This window comes from Orbicella faveolata, unplaced genomic scaffold (assembly GCF_042242905.1).
Source record: "Orbicella faveolata isolate gen_17 unplaced genomic scaffold, um_ofav_v1 contig_36, whole genome shotgun sequence".
Taxonomy (NCBI): Eukaryota; Metazoa; Cnidaria; class Anthozoa; order Scleractinia; family Merulinidae; genus Orbicella; species Orbicella faveolata.
This window is the reverse complement of record NW_028301565.1, coordinates 13,274,066-13,301,855: the sequence shown is the minus strand read 5'-3', so window position 1 is coordinate 13,301,855 and position 27,790 is coordinate 13,274,066. Positions and strand designations below refer to the sequence as shown.

General features: G+C 39.5%; 1 protein-coding gene across 1 annotated transcript; it reads left to right on the top strand.

Moving 5' to 3' along the window:
- Positions 1-1,561: 1,561 nt before the first annotated feature.
- LOC110064229 (uncharacterized) lies at positions 1,562-27,790 on the top strand. The gene is made up of 18 exons (XM_089275470.1): positions 1,562-1,672; positions 3,083-3,370; positions 3,876-4,184; positions 4,802-5,440; positions 5,913-6,144; positions 7,147-7,427; positions 9,775-9,826; positions 11,018-11,565; positions 14,234-14,530; positions 16,809-17,105; positions 18,120-18,351; positions 20,278-20,483; positions 22,040-22,224; positions 23,104-23,475; positions 23,980-24,191; positions 24,843-24,883; positions 26,478-26,574; positions 27,297-27,790. Exons 1-18 carry the CDS (start codon positions 1,597-1,599, stop codon positions 27,487-27,489), a joined length of 4,557 nt encoding a protein of 1,518 aa, XP_089131596.1. The 5' UTR covers positions 1,562-1,596; the 3' UTR covers positions 27,490-27,790.

Below are 27,790 nucleotides of genomic sequence, written 5' to 3'. Positions count from 1 at the left end.
AACGTAGAAGTCAAAGAACAGAAAGATCGCTTATCTTGATACGTAGCCGTGTTATGCCATTACGTGACGTTTTCTAATGTGCGTCAATTAACACAGTAGGCGTGATAAGTGAATTGTTGGCGTGGCAAGTAAGAATAAATGTATAACATGTTCTTTTAAATTCCCTCCACTTAAACATGTTTGCCATTCTGCTGTGGAAAGTGTACTGACGCAGAACACTGAATAGATTTAATGATGAAGTGATGAAACTTGCCAAGTTAAATGACGGTGAGTGAGCAAACTGCAACCCTTCTTTTTTCACTTTTTTTTTTTCCTACGGGAAATTCAAAACGTGTGAAATAGGATATTATAGTGTTAATTTACAACGCTTCCTACCGTTTGATATTGAAGATTTTAGAAATGTTATTAAGCGGCGCTTTTATAGCGTTGGACCAAGATTTCAGACAAGGACAAAAATTGCAATGGAGCATTCCGAGGAGTGCAAAATACTGTTTGCTGGTTATAAGCGAGCTTAAGTGGAAATCTCAGATCTGATATCATTACATGAGCGAACTTCGAATTCACAAGTAGACATTCTTTGCGTCACCTGATGAATTGGTCGAGACGCGTCATGGCTAATCAAATTGGCAAGATAAACGAAATCTGTTCAGTAATAAATAGCGAGATGTTAGCTGAAATTAGTCTAAATATACCTTTTAACTGAATGCTTTTTGAGTCGCGGATCGAAAGCAGAATCATGCGACTGGCTGGCCAGCCCATTGCGTGTAAATAATTTACTGTAAATTGCTTTGGTTATCACTTTAAAAAAGTGTATCTTACTCCGATTTGTAGTCTTACGCTGATCAAAATGTGGATAAGAGATCATTCATTATAATTATAGTACTGTGATGATATAATATATTATATATTAAGCTGCCGCAGAACTCTATTCGTCAAAAAAAAATCAACTCAAGCTGATGATCAGAATACATAAATATTTAGAAAGTTCGACCTATTGATGATCTAAAAAGCATTGCAGCGCTCTAATCTTTACAAGTGCTCTGCTTTTTCGTAATGTGAAATACACGAAAATAGACGATGGGCTTCAAAAAGGATAAGGGTTGCTTTTATTGAGATGACATATGTTTGCATGAATGCAAAATTAAATAAGAAGGTAAGAGGCTTCGGTAATTGTTTTATTTCTTTTGTTTTTCTGAAAAAGAGATCAGCTTAGAATCATACTGAACACATCAGTAATTTAATGTTACACAAGAAGCCTGGAATAGAAATGGTTGAGGGACTTCATTTGACCAGCGAACATAAACGAAAGACTCGCAAACGATAATCCTGTCAACAGCAACTACTGAAGTTTCCAAAACAGTGAGCTCAATTAAAATATATCTATATACAGCTTACAATTTAAAAAAAAGGCAGTCGCTTTTTTTGAATACTCTTGTTCATGTTGTTAAGAAGTATTTTATCCCAAATTTTTTATTGTTTAATGTTTCAAAAAATTCGCAAATTTAAACAGTTTTTTTTCTTCGGATGATTTGACCCAGCAATACAATAAATATGATTTCTTTTTATTTCAGACGTGTTAGATTAAAGCTTTAGACCATGACGTCAAAACTGTTATGGTCATTTTTGGTCCTCACCCTTGTGACAGAAGTTTCATCGTGGACGCACACTGAAGGTAAACATTCATTGTATAACTGGTGAACGATAAAAATTGCTACGAGTTTTGGATTTTGATCACCATCCAGCAGCGTAATTTCTGAGGAAAAGAAGACTTGGTTTGCTTCTTCGTTTGTTAGTTCGTTCCTTCGTTCGTCCTTCCTTCCGTCCGTCCGTTCCTTCGTTCGTTCGCTCGCTCGCTCGTTCCTTCGTTCCTTCGTTCCTTCGTTCCTTCGTTCCTTCGTTCCTTCGTTCCTTCGTTCCTTCGTTCCTTCGTTCCTTCGTTCCTTCGTTCCTTCGTTCCTTCGTTCCTTCGTTCCTTCGTTCCTTCGTTCCTTCGTTCCTTCGTTCCTTCGTTCCTTCGTTCCTTCGTTCCTTCGTTCCTTCGTTCCTTCGTTCCTTCGTTCCTTCGTTCCTTCGTTCCTTCGTTCCTTCGTTCCTTCGTTCCTTCGTTTCTTCGTTCCTTCGTTCCTTCGTTCCTTCGTTCCTTCGTTCCTTCGTTCCTTCGTTCCTTCGTTCCTTCGTTCCTTCGTTCCTTCGTTCCTTCGTTCCTTCGTTCCTTCGTTCCTTCGTTCCTTCGTTCCTTCGTTCCTTCCTTCCTTCGTTCCTTCGTTCCTTCCTTCCTTCCTTCCTTCCTTCCTTCGTTCCTTCCTTCCTTCGTTCCTTCCTTCCTTCGTTCCTTCGTTCCTTCGTTCCTTCGTTCCTTCGTTCCTTCGTTCCTTCGTTCCTTCGTTCCTTCGTTCCTTCGTTCCTTCGTTCCTTCGTTCCTTCGTTCCTTCGTTCCTTCGTTCCTTCCTTCCTTCCTTCCTTCCTTCCTTCGTTCGTTCGTTCGTTCCTTCCTTCCTTCCTTCCTTCCTTCGTTCCTTCGTGCCTTCGTGCCTTCGTGCCTTCGTGCCTTCGTGCCTTCGTTCTTTCGTTCGCTTGTTCGCTCGCTCGTTCGTTCGCTCGTTTTCTCGTTCATTCGTAAGTTCATTTGCTAAATCGCTCGTTCCTTTGTGCATAAGAATATACTCTCAACATTTTTACCGCGCGAATGCTAGCCTCGATTACCAGCCTGCGTTCCTCCGTACGTAAATGGAGCCCACGCAACATCACGCCACGTACGAAAGGCCCCCAAACATTGAAATTTACTCAATAATGATTGATGAGATTTATAGCTCTTTGTGTGTGAGGTTGAAGGATATAATTACTTTCATATACTGAATGCAAAATGCCTTGGTGGCCAAAGCGCAAATGACCCCATCCATTTGTTGTATAATCAAGTGCTTTTCTTACGTAATCATTTGGAATGAGTAATAAATAAAGCCCAAAATGCGCTTACTCGCACGTGCGATTTTGTTAGTCAGTGAAAATTTTTTAATCATGTTGTATTTATTCCAAATTTCTGTCAAAGTTACGTGATAACCTATACATAAATTTTATCTGTCAGTTTATAAGACGATCGGTTGCTACAACGACAGTTTGGACCGTGCGATCCCTACCCTAGAAGGAACGGATGACATCCTGGACGGCGACTTTCGGACGAGAAATGATTCAATTTACAAATGTTATGAAGTGGCCAAGAAACTAGGCTTCAGAGTTTTCGCTCTTCAGGCTGGTGGATGGTGTGCATCGAGTTCTACAGCCGAAAGAACATTCAACAAATATGGAATGTCCTCGAACTGTGAAAATGATGGTGAAGGTGGAACAAATGTTAATCAAGTCTATTATATCAAAGGTATTACTCTTCAACTAAAACAAGTACTCAGTTTATGCCAATTTGCTGCCGCAAACACACAGAAAATCAAAAGTAGCTTTATCGTTTGTCATGTTATCTTAACTATATAAATTTGGTTATACTAAATATTTGGTTGTATGCAAAATGATTTACTGAAAGAAAACTTCTAAATCTTTTTTTCTTGAGCTGAACAAGTGAAGGGTTCAACTTTTGACTATAAAATAAGGTCCAACAATTATGAGATAGGCGACTAGTTCGTCACTTGGATTTCATCTACATAAACTCTAAGGAAAAATAGAAAATCATTTCGGGCAATTATTGTTTGAAAAAGAAATAACTTGAAAACTGCTTTTGATGTTACTAGATAGTTACCCGAGGCGCACGATGGGAAGGTTGGATGTAATGCCTTCGAATATACAACGACTTTCCTGTTTTCTGATTGGCTGTATTTTCTATGGCATGGTATAAAAATATTTTATTTAGTTAGACCCTGCTCTCTTCATAGATTATAGAGGTTTTGGATGCTATAGAGACACCGAAGATCGTGCAATTCCAACACTTGAAGACACAGACCCAGTCTTGGATGGCGGGGCATTGTTTTACCGCAGCCGTCAGAACGCAATTGTCAAGTGCGCTGTCGCAGCTCGCAAAAGAGGTTTCCCTGCCTTTGCAGTTCAAAATGGTGGATGGTGTGCAGCGAGCGCTAACGCACTGGAGACGTTTAACAAATATGGCAAGAGTAGCGACTGCACAAATGACGGCAAAGGGGGTCATTATGAAAACAATGTTTACGTCTTTCAAGATGAAGCTAACAGTAAGCTTTTTTTTAGGAGTATATAGAATATAAAACATAACGACCTCAATAGAGTTAACGTTGAAACGGTTATGTTTAATGTTTATAATTCCAGGATCAGTTTCAAACAAAAACAGTTATACGAAGCTAGCAATTGGTTTCTGTTCGACAAATTGGAAGAGGTGCACCAAGAAACAAGGACAGAACTCAAAGTCAAATCAGTTGAATGAAGGTTTTGAAAAAATATTCCACGCGCAGCTTTTTTATCGCTTGCGTTTTTATTGGACGATTATTAATAGCTTAATTTAATAGCTCTAAAATGATGTAACTACGTTCAGCAAAAGACATCTTTATCGCTGCGTTTGATAATCCCCTAAAATGACCGAGATAATTTCAAATAACGTTAGTAACATTTTGCATAAGCAATCGTCCAATATAATGCTTTTTTCTCTCGAGTGTTTAATACATTTTCTCAAACGAACTTAGAATTAGGGAAAAAACGGAGCAGTAAAATCGTTCAAAATCTATATTAAATAAGTTCAGATACTAAAACACCGTTACTGACAATATTTCCTTTTTGAAAACTTGATCAATAATTTAATGAGTTTGAGAATTTTCCTTTTTGTTCAACTTTGCAGCCGTCAGAGTTCCAGATCCAATCGCCTTTTATCCCCTGAACAGCAAATATACAACACGGGAAATAAAAAATCGTCAAACCCAGGGTACCCCTGTTGGTGTTAGCATAGCAGCTGGGCCCGATGGCAAGGCCGGTGGCTCGTACCAATTCACGGGACAAAGCAACAGTTACATCGAGTTCCCAAATAATGGAGGCTTAGATGCTCAACACTCCATCACCATGTTATGTTGGGTGTATCCTGAGAATACAGACGGAGCTATTTTCAATTATAAGATAACTGGTTGGCCTTGGGCTGTTCATTTCTGGATGCATTCTGGAAAGCTGTACGGTGTAATAAGTAAACGAAATTACCTTATGATTCCAGGGTTACGCACGTTTCACGTTCTGGCGTTAAACCAGTGGCATTATGTTGGTTTTACCTATAGTCACATTACTGGTATGGCAAATTTATGGCTGGATGACCAACGAGTGGTGCAGAGGAATATTGGAGCCGGCCTGTCTCTTTCAACTCAAGATAACGTTAGAATGGGCGCATTAGAAAATGATGGCAGGTATTTTAAGGGACGAATTACAGCCATGCAGATTTATGACGTTGCTTTGACCGAGGAGCAAATAAACGCAGTGGAAAACGCTGGTCAAGGTAATCATAATGATACTTTGACATGTCGCGCGAATTTGACTTTGTATGGTCGAGGCTAAAGTTAATCAGTCACTCAGCGATCATTACAAATTATTTCTGGAAGGGAGAATTGTTGGACAGGAGTATTTACAGACCTCACCTTCCCCCTCAGCTGTTGGCTGTTCAATAATTGCTTGGTCAACTTTACTTACATTCACATGCAACAGATATTTAATAGAGACATCTCATCTCATATGGCACTTCATTACTGATACATACACATACTTTCATTGCAATCGAGAGCAATGGTCTTACTTTATCTCAGAGGTCTAAAATTAAGTAGGTCAAGATAATTTGGCGTTGAGACCATACATTCTCGAAAATAGTGATAACTCTTCATTGAAATCTACACGGAACAACATTTTGGCATAATCACAAACCCATTTCCAGCGCCCTAAGACGAGTTTGTAACTTTGCCTTTTGTTGATTACAGGAAACGACAGGTGCAGTGAGATGGGCTGGGAGTCCGCCCTTAGTGGACCAGGATGGGCAAACTGCTCATTGGGAAGATACATAAGTGGAGTGTGGAGGGAAAATGATGCTGTCATTTCTTTACCTGATGGCATCAATAATATTAAAAAGGGGCAGTGCTGTAGTCCTCCACACGAATACAAAGATGATACTCCTGTTTGCCAAACACTGGATTGGAAAACTTCATTAAGTAGGTCAGTTAGAAGTCTTACCAAGCGATTTGCAGTGAGCAAACCTTTTTCTTTTTGCGCTTTTACACTAGCTATAAGGAACGTTAAGAGATCACAGGGCCTTCAACTGGCTCTCTGTTCTTTTTAATTTGTTAAAGAACGTTACACGATTATCTTCAACCAATAGCAGAATTAAGTAAACAATAACAAACTTATAAGTCTTTTGTAAGGAACGTCAAGAGGCAGACTACCAAACCTTCAACTGGCTCTCTATTCTTTCAGATTGGCTAGAGAACGCTAGCTGCGCGTGTTTTCTTGTTTGACAAATGTCTGCAGAGCTAAGAAAAGGCAAAGCTAGACAAACTCTCTCTTCTTTTTCGCTATCTGCTTTTGCGCTGTTTCACAGGATGATAGCATAGAATAGAAGCGGACAACGCATCATTTAAAAAAATATATATCAGTCTAGCTATTCCTCTGTCAGAATCATTCATGTTTATTTTGAGTTTATTTTAACTTTTTTGGTCTTTCCCTTACCGCTATTCTGGGTTGCTTTTCCGGGATTTCGCTTCAATTATGGGATTTCGCTCCTTGAAACGTGGATGACGTAACGTTGACATCAAGTGTTTGCCTCCTAACAATGTGGTTAGCATTTGATTACGGTCCAGTTTCGGTTCTCGCATTGCTTAGAGGTTCTTCAGCTGAAAAATCAACATTTTCAAATTCCAATTCGACCAGGATAGAGGACACGCTTTATTCTGATCTCACAGTGCCTCTCCCCACCCAGGTGTATAAATGGGTAGCAGCGAGCTTAACGCACTGGGTAACCCTGAGATGGATTAGCATCCCATCCAAGGTGGGGGAGGGGGGTAGTAGAAATAGTCCTAATCGCTCCATGCTACAGAAACCGGAATAAGCTCCGGCCTGATGGGCCACTTGCAGGCTCGTATGCAGACTTAACCTACCTACCTAACTACTTGAAAACGATGATTCAAATAGATAATCTCGTATCATTATTTTATAATTCAGAAACAACAGATGGGCTTCCTGTCCTGGCGGGTATTTTCTCCAAGGAATTTATCGCTCAAACGAGACTTGGCTTCACAACATCGAAAAAGCATTGTGCTGCAGACCCAGAAACTTCAAAAACATGACCAAGGATTGCTACGATGAAAATGTAAGGAAATCACTAAATAAGAAAGGCTGGAGCAAGTGTCGAGACTGGCACTATATGATGGGCGTGTACAAAGGAGACTGTGACAAGCTGAACTGTATTGACATGATTAAATGCTGCAGGATGACCCCTCCAGGTACGCACTCTCAGGGTCTCTCGGACCACTAATATCAAACTGAAATCCTAATAAATCCTATTATTATATGGCTCTGTCTCACAAGGACTGGGAAATACAAGCTTCACGAATTTGATTGGCTGAAGTCGATATTGAAAGCGGTATAGATTTCCCATCTAGACCGGCATCTAGACCTGTAATGTTTTGTAGTGAAAAAGTTGATCCTAGCAGTTGATCCTAGCAGTATGCAGGACACCTGTCATATATGAACTCAGTTAAATGACCTTGCTCTCCATGAGTTCTCGTGGCTCAGTGGATAGAGCGCCCGCCCGGTGTTCGGGAGGTCATGGGTTCGATTCCTGTCGGGGACTCAGAATGTTTCTTTGTTCCACGCTCGTGTCATGTTGATTAATTCATCTTCACATAAAATGCAAAATCATTGACTGTTTTCATCTGAAAATATTTATTTTTTAACCAAGCTTAGTCGCCATGTAATAAACATTTTATTAACCAAGCATACATGGGAGAATCTAAACCTCGGTCGTGTGCATAGACCTCACTGCGTTCCGGGGGTGGGGGGGATACTCCCAGAAAATTTGGTTGGGGGTGTGCGGCCTACTTCCCAAAACTCCTACCCTATTTATGACCAAAATCTGCGACTTTTGCTACCCTATTTATGACCGTTGCGGCTGGCACAGTTGCCTTAAAGATAAGTTATGAGGGGCTTTTGCTGACGGTCTTATTGATAATAATGAAAAAGTAGCTTCTTCCAAGAAACGTACCCAATTCAAGCCTAAAGTGCTAGAACCATACCCTATTTAAGACCAAACTGGCCAAAATCGATACCCTATTTATGACCAAAAGGCTGAAAACCCTACCCTTTAGGGCCGCACATACCTATATAGCCCAGGCTGCGTTCCGTCCGTACTCACGACCTCAGTCAAGATTCTCCCATACAGACCTCCTGCTCGGTTAATAAGAGCCAAATATTAAACTGCCCCATTCTCTAATAAATAATAATTAATATTCGGGTCAATATGATTGCTCTCCGCTTTGTTAGTTTTATTTTCTCCTCTTTATATATTTTCATAGTTAATAGTCTTTATATTATTAGAAATATGTAATTGCTAAGGTATGCCCGCCTAGATTAGCCTTTGGTACATGCGGCATGCTTACTTTTGTGTATAAATGTTTCGTTAAAAGGATTGTAATCAACAAATCCCCGGGGGGCACTCCTCTATATGGGCTATATAGGTATGTGTGGCCCCAAAGGATATGGTTTTTAAGCTGTTTTGGTCATAAATAGGATATCGATTTTAGCTGATTTTGGCCATTTTGGTCATAAATAGGGTATGGTTTTACACTCTAGCCTTGATATGGGTAGGTTTTAAAGAAGAAGCCACTTTTTCATCATTATCGAAAAGAAAATCAATAAAAGCCCTTCACAAATTATGTTCCCGGTAATTTAACATTGGTCTGAGCTAAGGAACTAATTATAAAGCAGGTCTGAAACAGGGTTTTGATTTAAGGGTTAAGGTCATAGATAGGGTTTCGAATTTTTGGTCAGGTCATAAATAGGGTGGGGAATATCGCAGGTTTTGGTCATAAATAGGGTAAGGGTTTAGGAAGCGGGCCGCACACCCCCACGCGATTTTTCTGGGAGTGCCCCCGGGCAATAAATTAAGTGTAAAGGTGCAAGTAAGAAAATAAAACAAGTGTGTATCTATCTTTATCTAAGTGTGTATCACTGGGCTGATGGCTTGCAAGAAAGCTATCTTGGCAGTTCTTATGGCTGTCCACGAAAATTTCAATAGCTCTATGAATTTAATTAATAATTTAACCTCGAACGCATGGCGACACGGAAACGCACCCTAAGTGTTGCAGCGAAATGTCTTTGGGGGGAGGGGGTTAAATCAATTTTGTTTGTGTACAAACAATAATAAATCCTAACCTAGCCCAAGTCACTATTTCCTGCTTTACTGTATTCTCGGTTTCCAAGTTTCTGTTTTTCAAACTCTATTTTTCGTGTTTTCTTCTGACGTGAATCCCCACTGGACGGTAAACTCCTGCAATCTTTAAGAAAATAAATGTATCTAAGGCCTTAAGCATTGATCTGATAATGTACAAGAGGGCAGAGTCTGCTTGATAAATCGTGGCTGCTTGAGACCTATACCTCTTCAGAATCGGTATAGTGACACTCGTGAGTATGGACTCCAGCAGAAGTCTGATCGAAACCTATCAATTAATTGAAACGGTTTATTTACGAAAAAAATCGTCAGCAATACGATAGCCAGTTTAAAATAAAGAAGAAACCTGCAAATGTAGGGTGGAAGCTATTATAGATTTTCTGGCTTTGTTTTGTTTTCAGATAAGGTAGTTTTAAGCTATTGGTTGCTGAATGGCCACGACGAAGATATAAGGTTGGTCACTTACTGTTTAGCGTCTAAACCTTAGTATATAGTATAATAATTATATAGCGACTGAAACTCCATGTGGCCTATGTACACCCTACCTTTACACAGAGTGCTTTCGATCGAGTATCCCAAAACCAAATTCGAAGTAATCACTCTAGCCAGTGAAAAAGGACGCGGTCAATCCAAAGAACCAATCAAAACGCCAATCAAATACATGTAGCTGAAGCGGATCGCGGGAGAACGTGAGCAAGCGAGTCACGATTGGTTTCAGGTCTGATAAGGTCGATGACAAAGTGGCGCAAGGTTTTTTGAAGCCAGTTGGTTGGCTTAGTGTAAACGTAACAGTAAGCTAATAGTGGACATCTATATATACTGATAATAATTATAAAATTCAAATCATCAAAAACATACGGGACATAATTAATTACAGCATAAAAAAAGGCTGAGCTAATAAAAGGGTTTAAAATTTCAATTATATGAAACATTAGTTAGAACATAAAAGAAAATTATTACAATTTTTGCTAATTAATTCCGCCAGGTTCATTGCTCTTAGCCGACTTTTAATTTGTTAATGGTTTCTGACTTTGTAAGGTCTTTACTCAGCTTTGCTCACAGTTTAGGCCCTATAGATAGCTTAGACTGTGTTTGCCACGAGCTTCCGTGTTGAACCTGGGTATGGTAAAGTCCGCGTTTCTCAGAGAGTAGCGGCTTATATTTTTGCTAAACAGTCCAGCTATATAGGAGGAGGCGATGTTGCGTTTGACCTTATGCATATTTACGAAAGCAAATGCGAATTGCTTTGGACACTCAGATGAAAACCACTTCAATTATTGTTTAGTATCAAAAACGTAAGGAGGCGCAGTAGTCTAATGGTTAGTGAGATTTTGCTGTGTTTTCGCTGGCAAGATACTCTCTAAATGTCTCTCCCCACACAGACGAATAACTGACGGGTACCAAGGAATAGTTAGGCAATCCACAGTGCGCAAATTACTGACAGATAGACTACTATGGACTGTGACCCACTAGCCGCAAACGTTGTTCTGTCTTCCTACGATTATAGCAAACTTTCTATTTTTAAAGAGAGTAATCATTAATTCTCCATGAATTCCATTTTGTATAAAAGGGACGGTTAATTGTTTATTTCTCATTACTGTGGACATGTTTTTAGTGAGAGTAATAATTTTTTTCGTATTTTAGTTTAATTGGATCTCCGTCCTTCACTGAGGGAAGGTGTCCTGGCAGTAAGGCCCTTTTTTTGAACCAATCGCATTCCTACGCCCTTGCACCAATCATCAACCTTAACGACAGAAGCTTCACCATTGCCTGTTGGATTAAACAAACGAAGTGGGTCTTCGATGAGTTAGGGGCGATATATGGCGACTGGTATAATCCACGGCAGTTTCTGCTAGGCGCGAAAAACCAGAAGATTGTATTTCAGCGTTACCAATCCGAAAATGATGAATTGGATTTGTGGTCCATAGAGAGTAGCAATGTTACTTTGGACACGTGGACCCACGTGGCTGTTACCTGGGACCACGTGACTGGGTTCGTGTTAATCTACGTTGACGGTAAACTGAAAAGAGCAAGATCGTATCCCGGTAGCTCCACGTTTGTTCAACCCACAGGTTGGCGTTATCAGATTGGTAAGGATGGTCACTGGAACGGTCATCAGTTCCATGGTTCAGTGATGGATCTTTATGTTTTTGGTACGGCGCTGTCGCTGGATCAAATCAATAAACTAAGAGGTGAGTTAAATGGTTTGAACCCATCAGTATCAGTAGTTTGTCTTGCGTGATCGTCCTGGTGATGATAGTTTTGAAAAGAACTGTTGTTGGTGACTGACGTTTCGACAACCTGAGCGGAAGTCATCTTCAGAGTCAAATGAATAGTGTTAGTCAGTCGATGATGTTATAAGTCTGGTCCGTTGAAAGTGATTGGTCAGTTTAGCCGCGATGATGTTAGCTGAAAGACTCTTGTAAAGTTTGTCATCAGTCATTGGTCGTTCTAGTAAGTTGCGATCCCTCTATTGTTAGTCAAATCGGTCTGTTTGAGGTCCGTTTACTGTTAATTTTTTAAGTCGGTCTGTTTGTGGTCCGTTTGTTGGTTTTGTTCATGTCCTGAGTAAGTCGTTTGTAAGGCGCCGGTAGTTGTTGACATCTTTTAAGAGGCGTTTGTTCTAAGTTAGTGTGCCAGCTTTCCAGAGTCATACGTTGAAAATAGTTTGTACTGTACTAGAGTGGCTAAGTTTCAAGTTTCAAGTTTTAAAAAAATTCTGTTGGCGTGATCTAGTAACTAGTGAGACAATCTCAGATAGTGTTGAGTGTAATGTATAGCTCTGACACAGTACCCATAACACAGTTCCCGTAGAACCCCTTCCATTCACTCTTGGTTTGTATTGACCTTGCTAGTTTTGATGAGACATGATCTTAGCATTGTATATGTTTGATGTGTGTATTTCCATTCACAGTCCAAGAATAGCTTACAATTAATTACCGTTTGTCGAGACAGCTCTTAAATTTTACTATAATGTTTTACGTTGATTTTTTTAAGTAGCGAACGTGACAATTTTACTCTTCACGCAAACGTTTGTAATTTGATACTTTCGTTTTCCTCGCAAAGGTATGTAACCTGAGACTCTTGTTTTCTCGAAAACACACGGAAGATGTGCTTGCATTCTTTTCACAGCTGGAGATAGATGGAAGAAAGTTGAATGTCAGAAGAAGAAATGGAAGAGGAATGATTTGCTTTATTTAACACGCAAATTTTCTTTTGACCGATAAAGAAGAACTAATCTAATTATCAAATTGTCACGGAACAGCAGGTTCTGCTGCCTCCTTTGGCGTTAACAATAAAACCACTTAAATTTAAAATACACACTGATATCGATTGATACAACTGAGAAGCGTTTCAACGAGAGGTATTGAAAGTAAACAGCGCTACTTGATCGAGATTATATCCTTCATCGGTTAACGAGTCCCATGAGAGACTGATAAAAAATTATGCTTTCAGTATACACCACGGAGTCTGCAGCAACATTTGAGCAGTTTCCTGGGTTTTTGTACAATTTGACAAGTGTTAATGCCACTTACTCGGGAGAGTTTCGGCTGCGGGTATGAACATTTTGCTTTCTTTGACAGAGACAATTAAAGAATGAAATAAACGCACTAGTGTAGTTTGGAAACAGCAGATGATATTTCTTGAACCAAGTTAGGCGTAATCCCAAAAGACACGCAGTCACAGCAGCATTCTTGTATCTCGCTAACGATGCTAGAACGCATGCGTATGACTTATTAGGGTTCTACCAAACGGAAAAGGGCTCAATGTTAGTGTGTGATCTTGTATGAAATATATTTTCCATCTGATATGTAGTTGACACTAACGCTTATTAATCTGCGCATGCGTTTAGAGCAAATGCTGGTTTTGTTCTAAAGAGAAAAGTACCACAAGGAGAGAAAGGGGCTTTCTGAAACATATAAATAGCTTTTTGAAAAGCTTGAGGAAGTAACGTAGGTACTTACCACACTCATTTTACGTAGTGCTCACAAGTACCTACCCCATCTTACCCCCCTTGCTGCAAGCCTAATTAATTAATTGAGATTAATTAATTATACAAACATTAACGTTTGCACCTTATGGCCATAGTGCCATAGTGCCATATTGCGATAGTGCCTTCTTGCCATAGTACTTTAGCGACGTCAACCCCAAACCATCCCAATAGTGCCCTCTGCACTAAAAATGTAGAGACAACCTCTGGTACCAAAGTTAGTTCAGTTTGACGGTTGTTTGTTTGTTTGTTTGTTTGTTTTATTTTTACCGTTTATAAATATAATAACAATACATCCATGTTTATTATAGGCAAGGAAGCCCAGAGAAGCGAATAAGGCTTATGTAAAGGACTACCTTAAATACTTAAGTCTTAACAAGAGAATCAAAATGCTGTCATCGACATACAAAACGATCATAATTTACAATAAAAAGTAATTAAGCAAAACTAAACGCTCGAATGCACAAAGGGAAAGGAAGGGGAAAAAAATGAAAAATAACTAAATTTTAAAATTTTAAAAAAAGCGAAAAAGCACACACAACCACACTAAGAGAAGTAAAATATACTTATACCAAGAATCATGACTTAAGTTTAGAGATGAACACAGCAATAGTACAGGCATTTGGAATTTCAGTGCTGAGAGAATTAAATAACTTGGGGCCTTGAAAACGGAGAGAGAATGTTTTACATTTGTCCTGCAGTGGGGGAAACGGAAAGAACTTTTAGTTCTAGTATACTTAGTTCTAGTTTGTTCCTTTGCCCCCTCATTTGCCTTCTTTCAATCACCTTTACTGTACTAAATTAATTTCCATTTCAACTTTGGGATTGCCATGATCAGTTGTACCTTATTCCTCTGAAACTCCTTTAAGGCGATCCTGCTATTGTCAACACGACCGAGGTGGTACCAGGGGGCACTGTTGTTGTGGCGTGGGAACCACCCTTTGAAGAAAGCTGTTCAGTTGTCAACTACACTGTGAACTACAGAAAACTGATGTCACCAGCGAAGAAAAGCGAATGGCGCTCCATTACGGTGAACAGAAATGCAACCAGTTTTACACTTCAGCTGAAGTGTAAGAATGAGTATGATATAGCAGTTACCTCAATGGGTAAATACTGGCAGAGCGCTTTGAATGATAGCAAAATATGGAATTTCAAAACAGAAGGAGGTGAGCATTCCTTATGAGACTTGAAAAAAGGACTGTGAACTTCATTAAAAGCTTAAAGTGCCACTGAAACGAAATTTTCGTACTCTCTTTTTTTAGCCCAATTTATAGTTTCAAACGTGCTTAAAATAATAGCGAACTTTATTTCTGTCAAATCCTAACGGAAAGTGCTCTTTTTAGCTGCTGAAATCGACTTTTTGGAGCAAAACTGTGTCCGAGTTTAAGGACCTTGTGACGTCACTGGTTGTATTCACGCAAGAAGCGCTTAAGATTCTCTCTTGTTTTCACTTGATTCATTTAAGTTTATTCTTCATACTGTCGATACCTACTAGTTTCCTACCTTGTAATTTCAGTCCAGCCTTGACAGGAGATACACATCATAAACGTTGGAGGGCGCCAAAGAATGTAGATTCACCAAAATGAATGCTACAGATTAGAACAGCTCAGTATACTTTTCGAACATCTTGAGTACTCGATTGGAGATTTCGAAGACGAGTGTGGCAACTTTTGTATCACGTCCTGAAGCCTAAACACGATATTTCGTCGTCTGTTTTCAGCCTGGTTCTGAAATTTGGATTCTCACGTTTATCTAAGGTCTATTAACAAGGTTCGAATATATCCTCGGCAAATTTGCTGCATTAAAAGCCGTAAGCACATCAGCCATCCGCACAATCATGAAGTTATTAACGGTCCACAAGCTTTGAGTCGAGTACTTCTTTGCACACAGAGAGCATCTTTTTATGATACTAATAAGTGAGAGTTCTTGTGGTAGACAAAATGTATCTTTGAAAATTGTGATCCGCAGCAGGGTTTGCTTTATCGCCGCATACGTATCAGTGTAAACAAAGCGGGAATTTCGCTTCTCTTTTACACGTATTTCCCAATTGTAATATTCCACGGCCGATGGATAACTTGGAGTTCTTTAGCACATACTTATGTCTATGATCTTCATTTAATAGTATTCAAGTTCAAAGCAATTCGTTAAACGTCACTAGTTTATTATTTAGTCGAAGGTTTATTAAACAGAATTTGAACTAATTTGCATATATGACCTTTCGCCGCCGACATCGTCACGCTTTCTCTCGTTTCCTGAAAACATATAATTGAAGGGTTATGGCAGCTAAGTTTACCTTTGTAGTTTAAATTCGCTCCCTCATATAAAAGAAGAGGGTTTCTTAAATTGTTGCTGTTGTGATAACTTGTAGGATGTAGCAGATACAACTAGACTAAAGGTCACTGTGGCACAATCTCGTCCGCGGTGAAACTCACAAAGCGTCCGGTTTCCTCGAAGCGAAGCGACTCGAAAACTCGAAACGTTGTTGCTACGATTCGTGCAGCAGCACTCCGGATAATATTTTCAAAAGCCGCTTTCTCTTGTTTTCATGTCTTTTAACTTTATGAGTGTAGATATTGTTTAATTGAGTGCTGGCCATTTTACTAAGAGTCCCGATCATTTTGCGATCTAAGAACTCCCACTCGTTTGCTTGCTTACATAAAATATCCAATTAAATAGACTGGAAAGCCCCAGGATCGACTCTCGACCTCTTCATGTCTAAGGCTACTGTTATTATCTGCTTTACAGCCCTGAGATGTCCTTAAGATGTTTTTTGGGGGGCTTCGAACAGTATTCCCTTCTCCCATAATCACTCTAAATTTTCAGCGCGGCATGAGAGCAATACAACCAGTGACGTCACTAGGCTGTTTTGGCCGCGCCAAGATGGCCGCCAATTTTGGGCTTAACCAGCTAATTTCGAACGGCTGAAAAAGCAGTTTTCGCTTACCGTATGCGAAAAAAAAGTCTGCAGTTTTTCCAAGTAAGGTTGAAACTTTATTACTAAGCAAAAATCTCACATACGAAAATTTCGTTTCAGTGGCACTTTAAGGCAACGATATGGGATGTTCTCTAAGTTAAAGTTTGTGTGTTGTTCAGAGTTCTATATACATGGTGAAACTGATTATTTTGCTTCTCAAGTTTTCATGCGTTTTAAGTCTAAAACAGGATATTTTGTTTTGATATTAATGATTGATACCATTGAATGGGCTACATACCATTTAAAGGTAGGACCATATTTATCGGTCAGCCATGATTTAACTTTACATTTCAAAAAGGCCAACAAGGAAAAAAAAGTCAAGGGTTAGGTATCAAATTAGGTTGAGAATTGAAGGTTGAGCAGACTTGGCTGTAGTACTTACCTGTACATGTTATTTACTTTCCAAGAAAAACTCTCCTTAACCGAATTTTTAAATTCTGTGGTTTCAAAGCTTTCTTTATTTACCGCAGGTATTCCATCACCTCCTGTTATAAACAACAAGGAAACAGAATCGTTGACATGTGATGTCAACGTGATATGGAGCCCTCCTGCTGACCATGGGTGTCCGCTGACCATGTACTCGATATACCATCAACAGATTCAGGCACCAGAAATAGGCTGGCACCAAACTAACGTCACTAACGTTATGGCGACGAACTTTACTGTAACATTAACATGCGAAAGGCAGTACGCAATCGAAATGTCGGCCTGGAATGAGCTGGGAGAGAGCGACAGATCGAGAACATGGATAATGAAAACAATGTCAGGTACGTTTACAGATATCAGTTAAAAGTAAGGGAGGACAACAGAGGGGTGAAGCAAAACTTCGTTTCCAGGGTCTACTGTGGGATACAAATCCAAGAAAGCTGCCGGCTAGCATGAACCAAGCGCCGTCCTGGATTTGAACGTCAACGAGACCCTGGGTTTAAGGTGAAGAGTCGTAAATGCTGATTTGATGGAAAATTAGTTGGTGTTTTAAGCGATAACTAATCTGGTAAAGCAGGTAGAAAAATAAACGGATTTGACTATCTGTAGGGGTCATATGGTAAAGTCTGCATACGACCCAAGTGGCCCTTCAGGCCGTGGCTTATCCCGGTTTCTGTAGCATGAAGCAACTAGAGGTATTTCTACTCCCCCTGGATGGGATGTTAGTCCATCTTAGGGTTGCCCCCTGCATTAAGTTCGCCGGTACCCATTTATATGCCTGGGTGGAGAGAGGCACTGTGAGATCAGAGTATGTCTCCGGTTGGGGTTCGAACCCGGACCGCTTGATCTGGAGACGAGCGCACTAATATGATGAGGCCACTGCGCTTCCCATGAAGGTTGGGGGGGGGGGGGGTCATGTACTCCAAGGGTAGGGGTCATATACTCCAATATGAATACAGAGATGAATAACACTCACTGTTTGCCGTAGTTAAGGGGACAACGAGCTATCTAGATATCTACTCTCAGCAGGTTTTTAATCTCTGTATATTGATGTTAAAAACTGAGAAATCTTCCCTCTTTAATGCTTATCACGTCTGACTTGTTTGCAGGTTCTGATAAAAACCATGATACCCCGTCCTCGCCTTCCGTCTTTACTTTATACACCTGGGTGGGTGAGAGGCACCGTGAGAGTAAAGTGTTTTGCCCATGCTCTAAGGATAGGGGTCATATACTCCAATATAAATACAGAGATGAATAACACTGTTTGCCGTAGTTTAGGAAACAGCAGGGACGTTTAAGTTGTTCAGATATCTATTCACAGCAGGTTTTTGGTTTTCTTTTCTAACTTTTTGCAGGTTCTGATAGAAACGATGATACTGCGTCCTCGTCTTCCCCCTTTACCCCAACAGAAAAAAACTTTGCGAACTCCTCAGGCTATCAAGGTGGAACAGGTCTTTCGTCTGCTCAGTTATCTGGCTTAGTTGTAGGACTTGGCTTCCTTCTAATTATCATTTGTATGGTAGCATTCTCACTCGGACAGAAAGCTAGGAAAAACAAGCAACGTGCTCGAAACTCACAACCCATAAGGTAATTTAATATCATCCTTACAACGTTTACTGTATTTACCGCTGACGCAGGTCAAATTGTCTCTTCCAGAATTTAAGCAGTTTCACATTTTTACAGTTTAACACAGATAAAACGCACACAGATAACATAAATATATGATTATGATTATGATATGATTATGATTATGATTTGGATTCAACAAAGAAATTCATCACAACAATGGTTGCTTCAAATGTGATAGGAATAGATGCGACCTTTGTTGAAATTTCTTTTTTGAATCCAAATTATTTCTTAGTTTTCAGACGGGCAAAAAATACACCATTCATTCCAGACCTTCTTGTGACTCAAAAATGTAATTTATTTGGCTTCTTGCAAGAAATGTCGCTTACAATACGTGGGATCTAACATAAACGATTTTAGAATTAGGTTTCGCAATCACAAGTCTGCTATGCTCACAAACAAAACAACTTGTGAAGTAGCAATAAATTTTAACAAAATCCCACACACTCTAGGTGATTTTTAGTTCCAATGTATTGATCAGGGACAGACCCCAAACAGCTCTGAGGAGATCGATAGGCTTCTAAATACAAAAGAGGCTTATTGGAGTGCTCAGCTGTTCCCTTTGGCACCCCATGGTTTAAATAAAAGAAAGAAATTTCATTCGAAAAACAGAATTTGTTATAATTAATTTCCTCTCCTATAGTTACTGATTGATCGTTCAAAGGCCCTTTTCTTGGATTTTGTCAGCCTTTTAGGTGTTGATTAAACTCAAAGGCCCTGTTAAGGGATCTTGTTATGATTAATATTATTTAAGGGCCCCTCCAGGGATTTTGTTGCTAAGTTGCCCTTCCAGGCTCCAAAGGCCTCGTTTTAGGATTTTGTTACAGTTGATGTTTTCAGTTATATGTAGGGAAGGGTTTTACTTTTTCCAATGCTTGCCGCGTTGCCTCTTCGGTTATTTTATTTGTTTTAGCCAGTTTGGTTTTTTAGTTTTTAGTTTTTATCTCTCATACTCTGCCGATTATTTTCATAGCAGCTTGTTTTCTATTCATTCAATATTTTTCGCTTTGTTGATTTTGTTTTTTGTCCTTTGTTAATTAGCACCATGCACTTTCTGCTCTTTCACGTAATTCTGTACATTTGTTAGTTGTCACTTGTAATTACGTAATCACTAGCACCTTAATCTTATTTAAAGCTCGTTTTTATTCAAAAGTTGTAATAACTGAAGAAGGTCTCTGACCGAAACGTTTTTATTAAATTTTTTAATCTTTTTTACGTCAGAAGTTGTCCGTCCCCACAATTTTTTAACTTTCTACGTTCGTTTATGCTGCGAGGTTTGAACTGGGAATCAGTTAAGTAACTGACGAACGTCGAGAGACCGAAACGTTTTATAAAGTTTTACATATTTTTGTAGTCCATTTTCGGTCTCTTTTTTACCAGTTTTTTATATATATAGATATATATATATAAAACGTCAACGCATGCAGATGATCATGTACTGCAATTGGTCTGACATTGATATCGTACTGAAACGTGAAACGTGAAACGCCACATATGCTATGCTATGCTATGTTTAAAACACGGACTCCCAGCGGTGAGTTGTAAAAAGTTCGTTCTTCGATACCCCACGTGTAGCCCGGAGGAGATTCATGTAAAAGAGAATGGCATCCTTGAACGAAGTTTGAAAAATAACCAATAGCTTTAGAACCATTTTAGAAACGTGGCTCTAGTATAAACACCCTAAGACGAACCAATTCTTTTTTAATGATAAGTGTTGGTGAAAGTTTCCATGGAGCATCAAAGACCAAGATAGGGCGACAGCTCTTGTCAGTTGTTCCCCCGGTTTTTTAATTTAAACGCTGGAGATTTTGCTGATATTTCGGCGAAACTCGTAGTAAGCGCAAAAGGCAGTCAGGCATTGAGACAGGTGATTTCTCTTTAATTCAGATCCAAGTCCTCCATTATCCCTCTTTGGCAATGGGAAGTTCTACCCGAGCAGGTTGTCTTTGAGGAAGAGATTGGTCGTGGGGCATTTGGTAAAGTGTTAAGAGGCACGTTCAAAGAATCCCCTGGAATTGAAGTGTTTTACAAACCCAGAACACAGACCGTCGACTTCAAAGAAGGCCGAACAGTAGCTATTAAAGTTTTAGGGGGTAAGTGATTCTCAGGTTACTTCTGAATTAGCATTTAGGAATGTTTGATTATATTTGAAGGTATTTAGAATGAGCTCTCTAGCTCATAGAGAGCCTCTGGAAAAAAAAGACTGACTGACCGACTGACAGATTGATTGATTAATTGATTGATTGATTGATTGATTGATTGATTGATTGATTGATTGATTGATTGATTGATTGATTACCACGGATCTGTTAATAAACCTTTTGCTAATTTCCCTGTTATCATGTACTTATAAATAAGAAAAAATGGTGACAGGACTGAATGGAGTCCATTTCGGTCTTTAAGAGAGAAGACGACACCATGTCCTTTTACCAATCAATCATAACCATTACAATTTCCCAAAAAAGTTAGTCTCATTTGAAAACAGCTTTTAGTAGTCACTTTTAAATATCATAATTTCAAATATAGAAAATTGCTTGAAAAATCGTTATTAAGTTTGTTTGAAAACAGTCACAGGCGATAAATCTCCACAATTTTACAGTCATTCATTTGAATTGGTTTCTATAGCGATTGCAATCAATGTTGTGATCAGCGGATTTAGTGAAGAGGACATAAAATGATTGGCTCGTGTCACTGTCTGACAACAGGTGTCCGATTTACAGCCAACTGTCTGTGTACGATTACAACTTCGCAGATTAATTAGTGCAAAATATAGAAGTTTAATGCAGGTTTTCATGTGACGTCATCTTTTTTCAAAATAAGAAAACCAATCCCTCTGAAGTCTTAGTTTCATCAGATGTAAGACCTTCTAATAACTTGACGTTTTGCAACGTTTAAGTCCGACAGGGTTCCTCATTATGTATTAGAGCACGTCTGAATCGTTTCCAAGTTTATGCTTTGCGTGACATTAAAATGGCGGCCCGAAAAGGCTCTCGAGTAGGTCAAAAGATGAGTTATTGTTCGAGTTTTTGCTAACTAAACAGTTCTTGCTCTAGAAGAAGTATTATATTCAATGTATCGGAGTTCTAGAGTAAAAACTTTTCGTTTCAATGGCAAAACTCAATGGCGGACGTTTCTGCTACTTCACGGACGCCACGTTTGTGTCCCTCCGAGGGGCACAAACACGGCGATTCTATACAAAGCTCTATAAATTTGAGTGAAACACTTTTCCGAATAACGCGCGAATAAAAACCGCACAGACTTAAATCTTGGGGAGGTTGTTTATATATCAATCATCTTCTATATCCCAGCTTCTTGACTTAATTTATTGAATGGTTGCGATTTTTATTTTTGATTGCGTGACACTGCAAACCAGCCATACACAGTGAATCACATTCGAGGAAATTGTAACTGTTATGATTAGGTTTGTAAAAGTATTAGATTATGATAGACTGGCCCGCCTAGACTGGCACTAGTTATCCACGGGCCAGGCCAATTGTAACTATGTAAGTTGACAAATGAATTAGCAAGTAAACTTGATTTTCAAAGCGGTATTGTGTATCCTCCATGCCAACGTTATTTCCGCAATATATATACCGTACATAGACCTTGTGTCACGGATACCTACTATACTATTGCAATTTGTCTTTAGACACTACAGACGAGGAAGCCAGGAGCCAGTTTCTTGAGGAAATTGAAATCATGAAAGCTATCGGTTCACACAAGAATATTGTCAGCATGCTGGGCTGTTGGGTTCACTCCGATCCCATCTTTCTAATGTTAGAGTATGTTCCATATGGAGACCTACAACACTGGCTCAGAAACAAGAGAATACAGGTAGATTCTACACTAATTAGAACTTAATGTGAAGGGAACATGCTAAGACAAAGACGTAATTGAGTTTTCATGAGCCTTGGACAAAAGAAAACTGAGAGACCCTAACGAAAATCGAACACCCATTACTTTCTACATATAGTCGATCGCGCGGACATTGAATTCGACACTCTAACCACTGGCTGACAAGTCGGCTTGGGAGGGAAGTGTTCGAGTGATACAGGTGATATAGCCTGCGAAGCACAAGCGCGCGCGGCGTAGCGCAAAATCGAGCCGCGAATCCGTGAGACGAGAAAGTTGGCGCCTCTCACCAGACTCTTTCCCGCCAGATCGCTTTGCTCTTCGCCGCTCGCGTGTGTCACTCAAAGGTGAGCCTGCTCGCAGACTACAGGTGATGCATCTTAAATCATCAGTAAGTGCGTCTATTATTACCCATCATGTTCTGAAGCTATTTAGTTTGATTCTCTCTCACAGTAAAAAATCGCTCCTATAACAGTTCTAAGAAACGCCTTATGATAGAATGAGCGGCTACTCCCACCACCAATATTACACCCATGGCTCGGAATTCAGTTTTGTTCAGGGCTCAGGGCCGCGAGCTGAAATAATTTACCATTAAAGAAGATCTACAGCTTGGGAAGACACAAAAATACCGGACAGTATGAAGAAATTAGTCATGCACCTCTTTATATAATTACTTTTCCTCGAGCTTGGAAAATCAAATTGCGTCCCAAGGCACTAAAATAAATCATGATGAAAAAATCATCCGTTACGCTCCTCCAGTCATTCACTCACTAAACATATATGTAATTTCTCGTAAAATGCAGCAGTTAGTATCCCTCTATTTCTTTATTTTTTTATTTTTGTATTTTTGCTCTCCCGTAGAAAAGCTATCAAAAGAATTACTACAACGAAGGAAATCTCTTGAATCTGGATGCTAATGATTTGCACTTTAGCATTGATGATGAATCAAAAGCACTGTTGATGGGAGATAAGGAAGAGAGCAAGGAATTAATGACCTGCGGAAAACTACCCGTGGATGGTATCGACAACAAAGAGTTACACTCCACCTGTTCGACGCTTAACGATGAGACTGTTACCCAGGAAAACGCGGTAGAGGAAATCAAACCAGACGAGAAAGAAAGTACGAAGTCCTGTCAAGTCCCACAGAATACTGACAATGACGATATACAACAGAACGAAGACTTTGTTGCAAAGGACCTTCTTTGTTTTGCGTGGCAAATAGCACGCGGAATGGTAAGTACTGAATAAATTTCATTGACAAACAGGACGAAGACAAAGGGTTAACATGTAAAAAATGCTACTTGGGTATTAACGCCACCCTCTTTTAAGTACCTTTAACAAACATGCTCTTCTCCCTGTAAGGCCGGTTCTCTCCATTCTCTCTAACCAATTTGGTAGTAAATCAAACAAGAAAAAAAAAACCTCTTTACAGCCAAACCAGGTAAAGCTTATCCCTCGAGATTACATTAATGAATGGATTATATGAATATTGAACCAGTTAGCTGTATTCTTGGAATGATTAGTGGGTTCAATATTCAAATAATCACTTCATTATTGCATTCTTGCAACTACTAACGGGTTCAATATTCAAATAGTCAACTCATTAATGTAATCCTGATGGTACGCTTCACTTGGTTTGGCTGGAAGCCTGCGCGCGCAAGCAGCCTGTATGTTTAACAAGTACTGATCTCGCTGCATATTTCTCTCTGTCTCCTTCCTTTAAACAAACTGCTAAAGGGTTTCTTATCAAGCAACGGCTTTGTGCATCGAGATTTGGCGGCTCGTAATGTTCTTCTTGGCGAGGACAAAGTTGTAAAAATCTCAGATTTTGGATTGATGCGACAAACCCAAGAAAGCGTTTACAAACTAAAGAAAGGGAAAAAGATACCGGTCAAATGGATGGCACCAGAAGCACTGTACAACAGTGAATACACCACGAAAAGCGATGTGTAAGTTTGATTAGTAATTTAGCAAAGACGAAAGACCGTATTTGGCCACATTACCAAACACCGAGAAGAGCGGAGTTTCAAACTACGACGCTACCCGGAGTATTTTTGACGAACTTTGAGGTGTTTGAAAATGTGGTCAAACTTCTCAATCGAAACTAAAACTAAAGTGAAAACGGAGAAATAAAATCGTAAAAATCCATCCAAATACCGTCATGGTCATGATTTTCTTTGTTTAAAATTGATGAATTACTAATGAGTTTGAGAATTGTGGTGCAAGGTCATTCTCTTTTCCTTTTAATTTTTAGCCACTGACAGGACTACAGAGCTGAGTTCTCGCACCCTGTTTCCTTCCTTTCAGAGAAATAATTTCGAAAATAGCACCTTTCCCTCCCACTTTCGGCCTTTAAAGAAATGCTGCTTGGCTTCCCACTCTCTCCCTCCAGCTCATCCGATATCCCGTTCTTGACGATCATGAAATATGTGTGGACTATTCTGAGTAATTAACTTCAGAACAAAGGCGTTTAAGCATTTCCTTTACTGATGTAGTCGCTTAAGATGTAGATCCCACTCCAAATGTTGCGATGTACTTTAGCAATGACTGCCGGTATAATGGTGATAATATCTGTTCAACTCATTGACCTATTTTCCCAGGTGGTCTTTTGGAATTCTTCTCTGGGAATTCTGTACAATGGGTAAGGACATATTTTAATTTCTCCTGATTAATTTTCCCGCACTGATACGAACTAGATGAAATACATCAACAACGAGTTAGGAACGACCGTGTTTGACCAGATATTAAACACCGTTAGGGCTTATGATTTCTTTTGTTGAAGCTTGACGAATTGTACCCTGTTCCCAGGGGTTTTTCTTGATTTTTCTGCGAGAGAGCCGCGAAGTGACTCGTGTTCGCCGCTTTGCGACTCGTGTCCGCCGCTTCCCGAAAAAAAGAAAAATCAAGAAAAACCTCTGAGACCAGGGGCCCGTTTCTCGAAGGTGCCGAAAAGTTTTCGCACCCGAAAAGCCGTTGCAAAATCTCAAACCTTATGACTTCAGAGCTGTTTTATTCACATATTCTTAATATAAACAGAGGTTCTCTTCATATAAGGAGTTTCAGGCGTATACACCTCTCTGTCTTTAAATACCGATTAACTAAAAATGGCTTTTCGGGCTCGAAAAGATTCCGAGGCTTTCGAGAAACGGACCCCTGGGTAGGCGAATTGTCAATGAGTGAGAGAAATATATTTGGCCTGTTTCATTCATTCAAATTTGTCACTGAATACTGACTCTTTTCTTTAAGAACCTTTTTCATAAGAACGCTCAAGGCTGAGATTTACTCAGATTTTAAAAAGGTACCAGAACACTCTCAAGCTAAGAGCACCACTGGAAGTTAAAACAAAACTACTGGAAACTTTGGCGATTGGAGATGATAACTGAAGAACAACTTAGGAATATTTCAGGCTCAAATTGGCCAAAAAAAACTAAGAATATTTACCTTCAGTCCGAAAACTATTCGTTGTTACAAAAAAAGAGTATATAAACATTCACTATCCATATATTTACAGCACTGCAAACAAATGTGTTTGATAAATATGCTAACTCTCGTGTGGCTTTTGTGCATGTTTAGTTAGGTACCAGAGAGTAATCTATGCTGATCTTTAAACTTAGGGGTCGCTTTTCGTACAGGTCCACTTAATTGTTGCTCCGGGTTAAATCTATTTGTCTTGGTAAACAGGCATCAATGAAATCAACATTTTAAAACATTTTAAGTCAAAGTCCAAGGCAGTCTACATTTGCTATGTTTACAAACTCTGTCGTCATGGATGGCCAGAGCCGCTATTATTCGCTGCACATCCCGGGGGGAAAACCCATATATAAAGGACGCTCGCGCTCGTCGTTCCTTTACCGGTGGTACCGGTTTTGTTCAGCCTCAGACGCCGGTTCCATAGCGGGAGCTTTCGCAGTACGTTTTAGGGTATTAAACCGAAAAAAATATGTCAGGAGATGATTGAAAATCAACTTTACGAGTAGAAGGTATTTAAAGCAATCTTCTTTCTCGCTTTTAAAAATAATGAAGGTATCAGTTAATGTGTTGTTGGTACCTCTTAGCGGTGAAAAGAATTTCAAGCCACGATCACAAAACAGGATTTTGAATTGGTACGTCTTAGGGGCTCTTTTCAAGATTTCCAACGAGCACCCCCGTCCTTTTTACATGGGAGTTCCTCTCCCGGGTAGACTAGGGTTGCAAATCTAAATGCACAGTCAAACTTGTAACTGTTGTTGTTCTAGGAGGAAATCCTTATCCTGGAATAAACAACAAGGAGCTGTACAATCTTCTCAAAACAGGATATCGCATGGAAAAACCAGACACATGCTCTGATAAACTGTAAGTAAAACTATTAGTTTAACGAACTCGCAGTTATGTTGAAAAGATCCCGGCAAACGAGGAAACACTTTGACCAAAATATTTTCCCGAAGCATTGATTTCCTGTTTCCCAGCTTCTGTTTAAACACAGTTTTTGTTTCAGAAATTTCTCAATTAAACAAACCTTCAACTTACTTCCGTTCCTGGTTCACACGTTGAGGCCAAGGAAAGATATTAGATAATTGTGTCACGTCTGCGGGGTGGCGGAGGGGAGTATTCCATAAATCATAGCACATTTCCATGCGGATCAAAACACTCTCAAGAAATATTAAAGTCTGCTGTTGCCTAAATATTGCTGCGGCGTACATGAGATACCAAAGTTGCGCACTCCGGCGGGTTGTATCTTCAGCCAGTGTAGTGTTTACTGATGAACTGGCTGGTTCTACAAGGTATTTAAAAATTGCCCGATTCGTTGATATAGATCAGTTCCACTCTGCAATTAATGCGTCGAATTGTCTGTTCATCATCCCTCCATATATTACCTCAAGTCAATGAGAACATCTTTTTAGGCCTGCTCATAGGCAAATAATGATCATCGAGGGTTTGTGTCTAACATCCGTGATTCACCAATCATACATGGTCGCTATTTTGCAAGAGCCGGGTCCAAGAGAAAGCGAGCACATAGAAAATGTTAGGAACGGCTTAATTAAGAACGTATTATAGTCTAACCGTTCCTTTTCCAGTTATCAGCTGGTGCAAAGTTGTTGGAAGGAGAAGCCCAGCGAAAGACCGACATTTGAAAGTGCGACGAAATCACTGGAAGAAATGATGCAGGAGGACACTCCATATCTGGACTTTGAATCGCTTGATGAGTCCAAGGCATATTACTGTAGCGAGAAACGTTCTGACGAGGATGTCGAAGATACCTTTCTGTAACAGATCTGCACGATGACTCCGACTGATCAACAAAAATCGAACAAATAGTTGTCTCCGGCTAGCACGGACAAAATTTTACCAGGATATTTAACACTTTACCAGGGAAGCCAATAGTTTTCAAAATCCAACCATGCATGCGGTAGTTTATGGTTGATGGTGTGTCTGGTGCACACAGACAATCAATAAAACTTTATTTAAAGAGTGTGACACTTAATAGTTTTAAAATTAATATACTTGTGACCTTCTATGATGTAGCTTAGTATAAAAACATTTATAATTAAAAAATTCAAAACAAAAATAA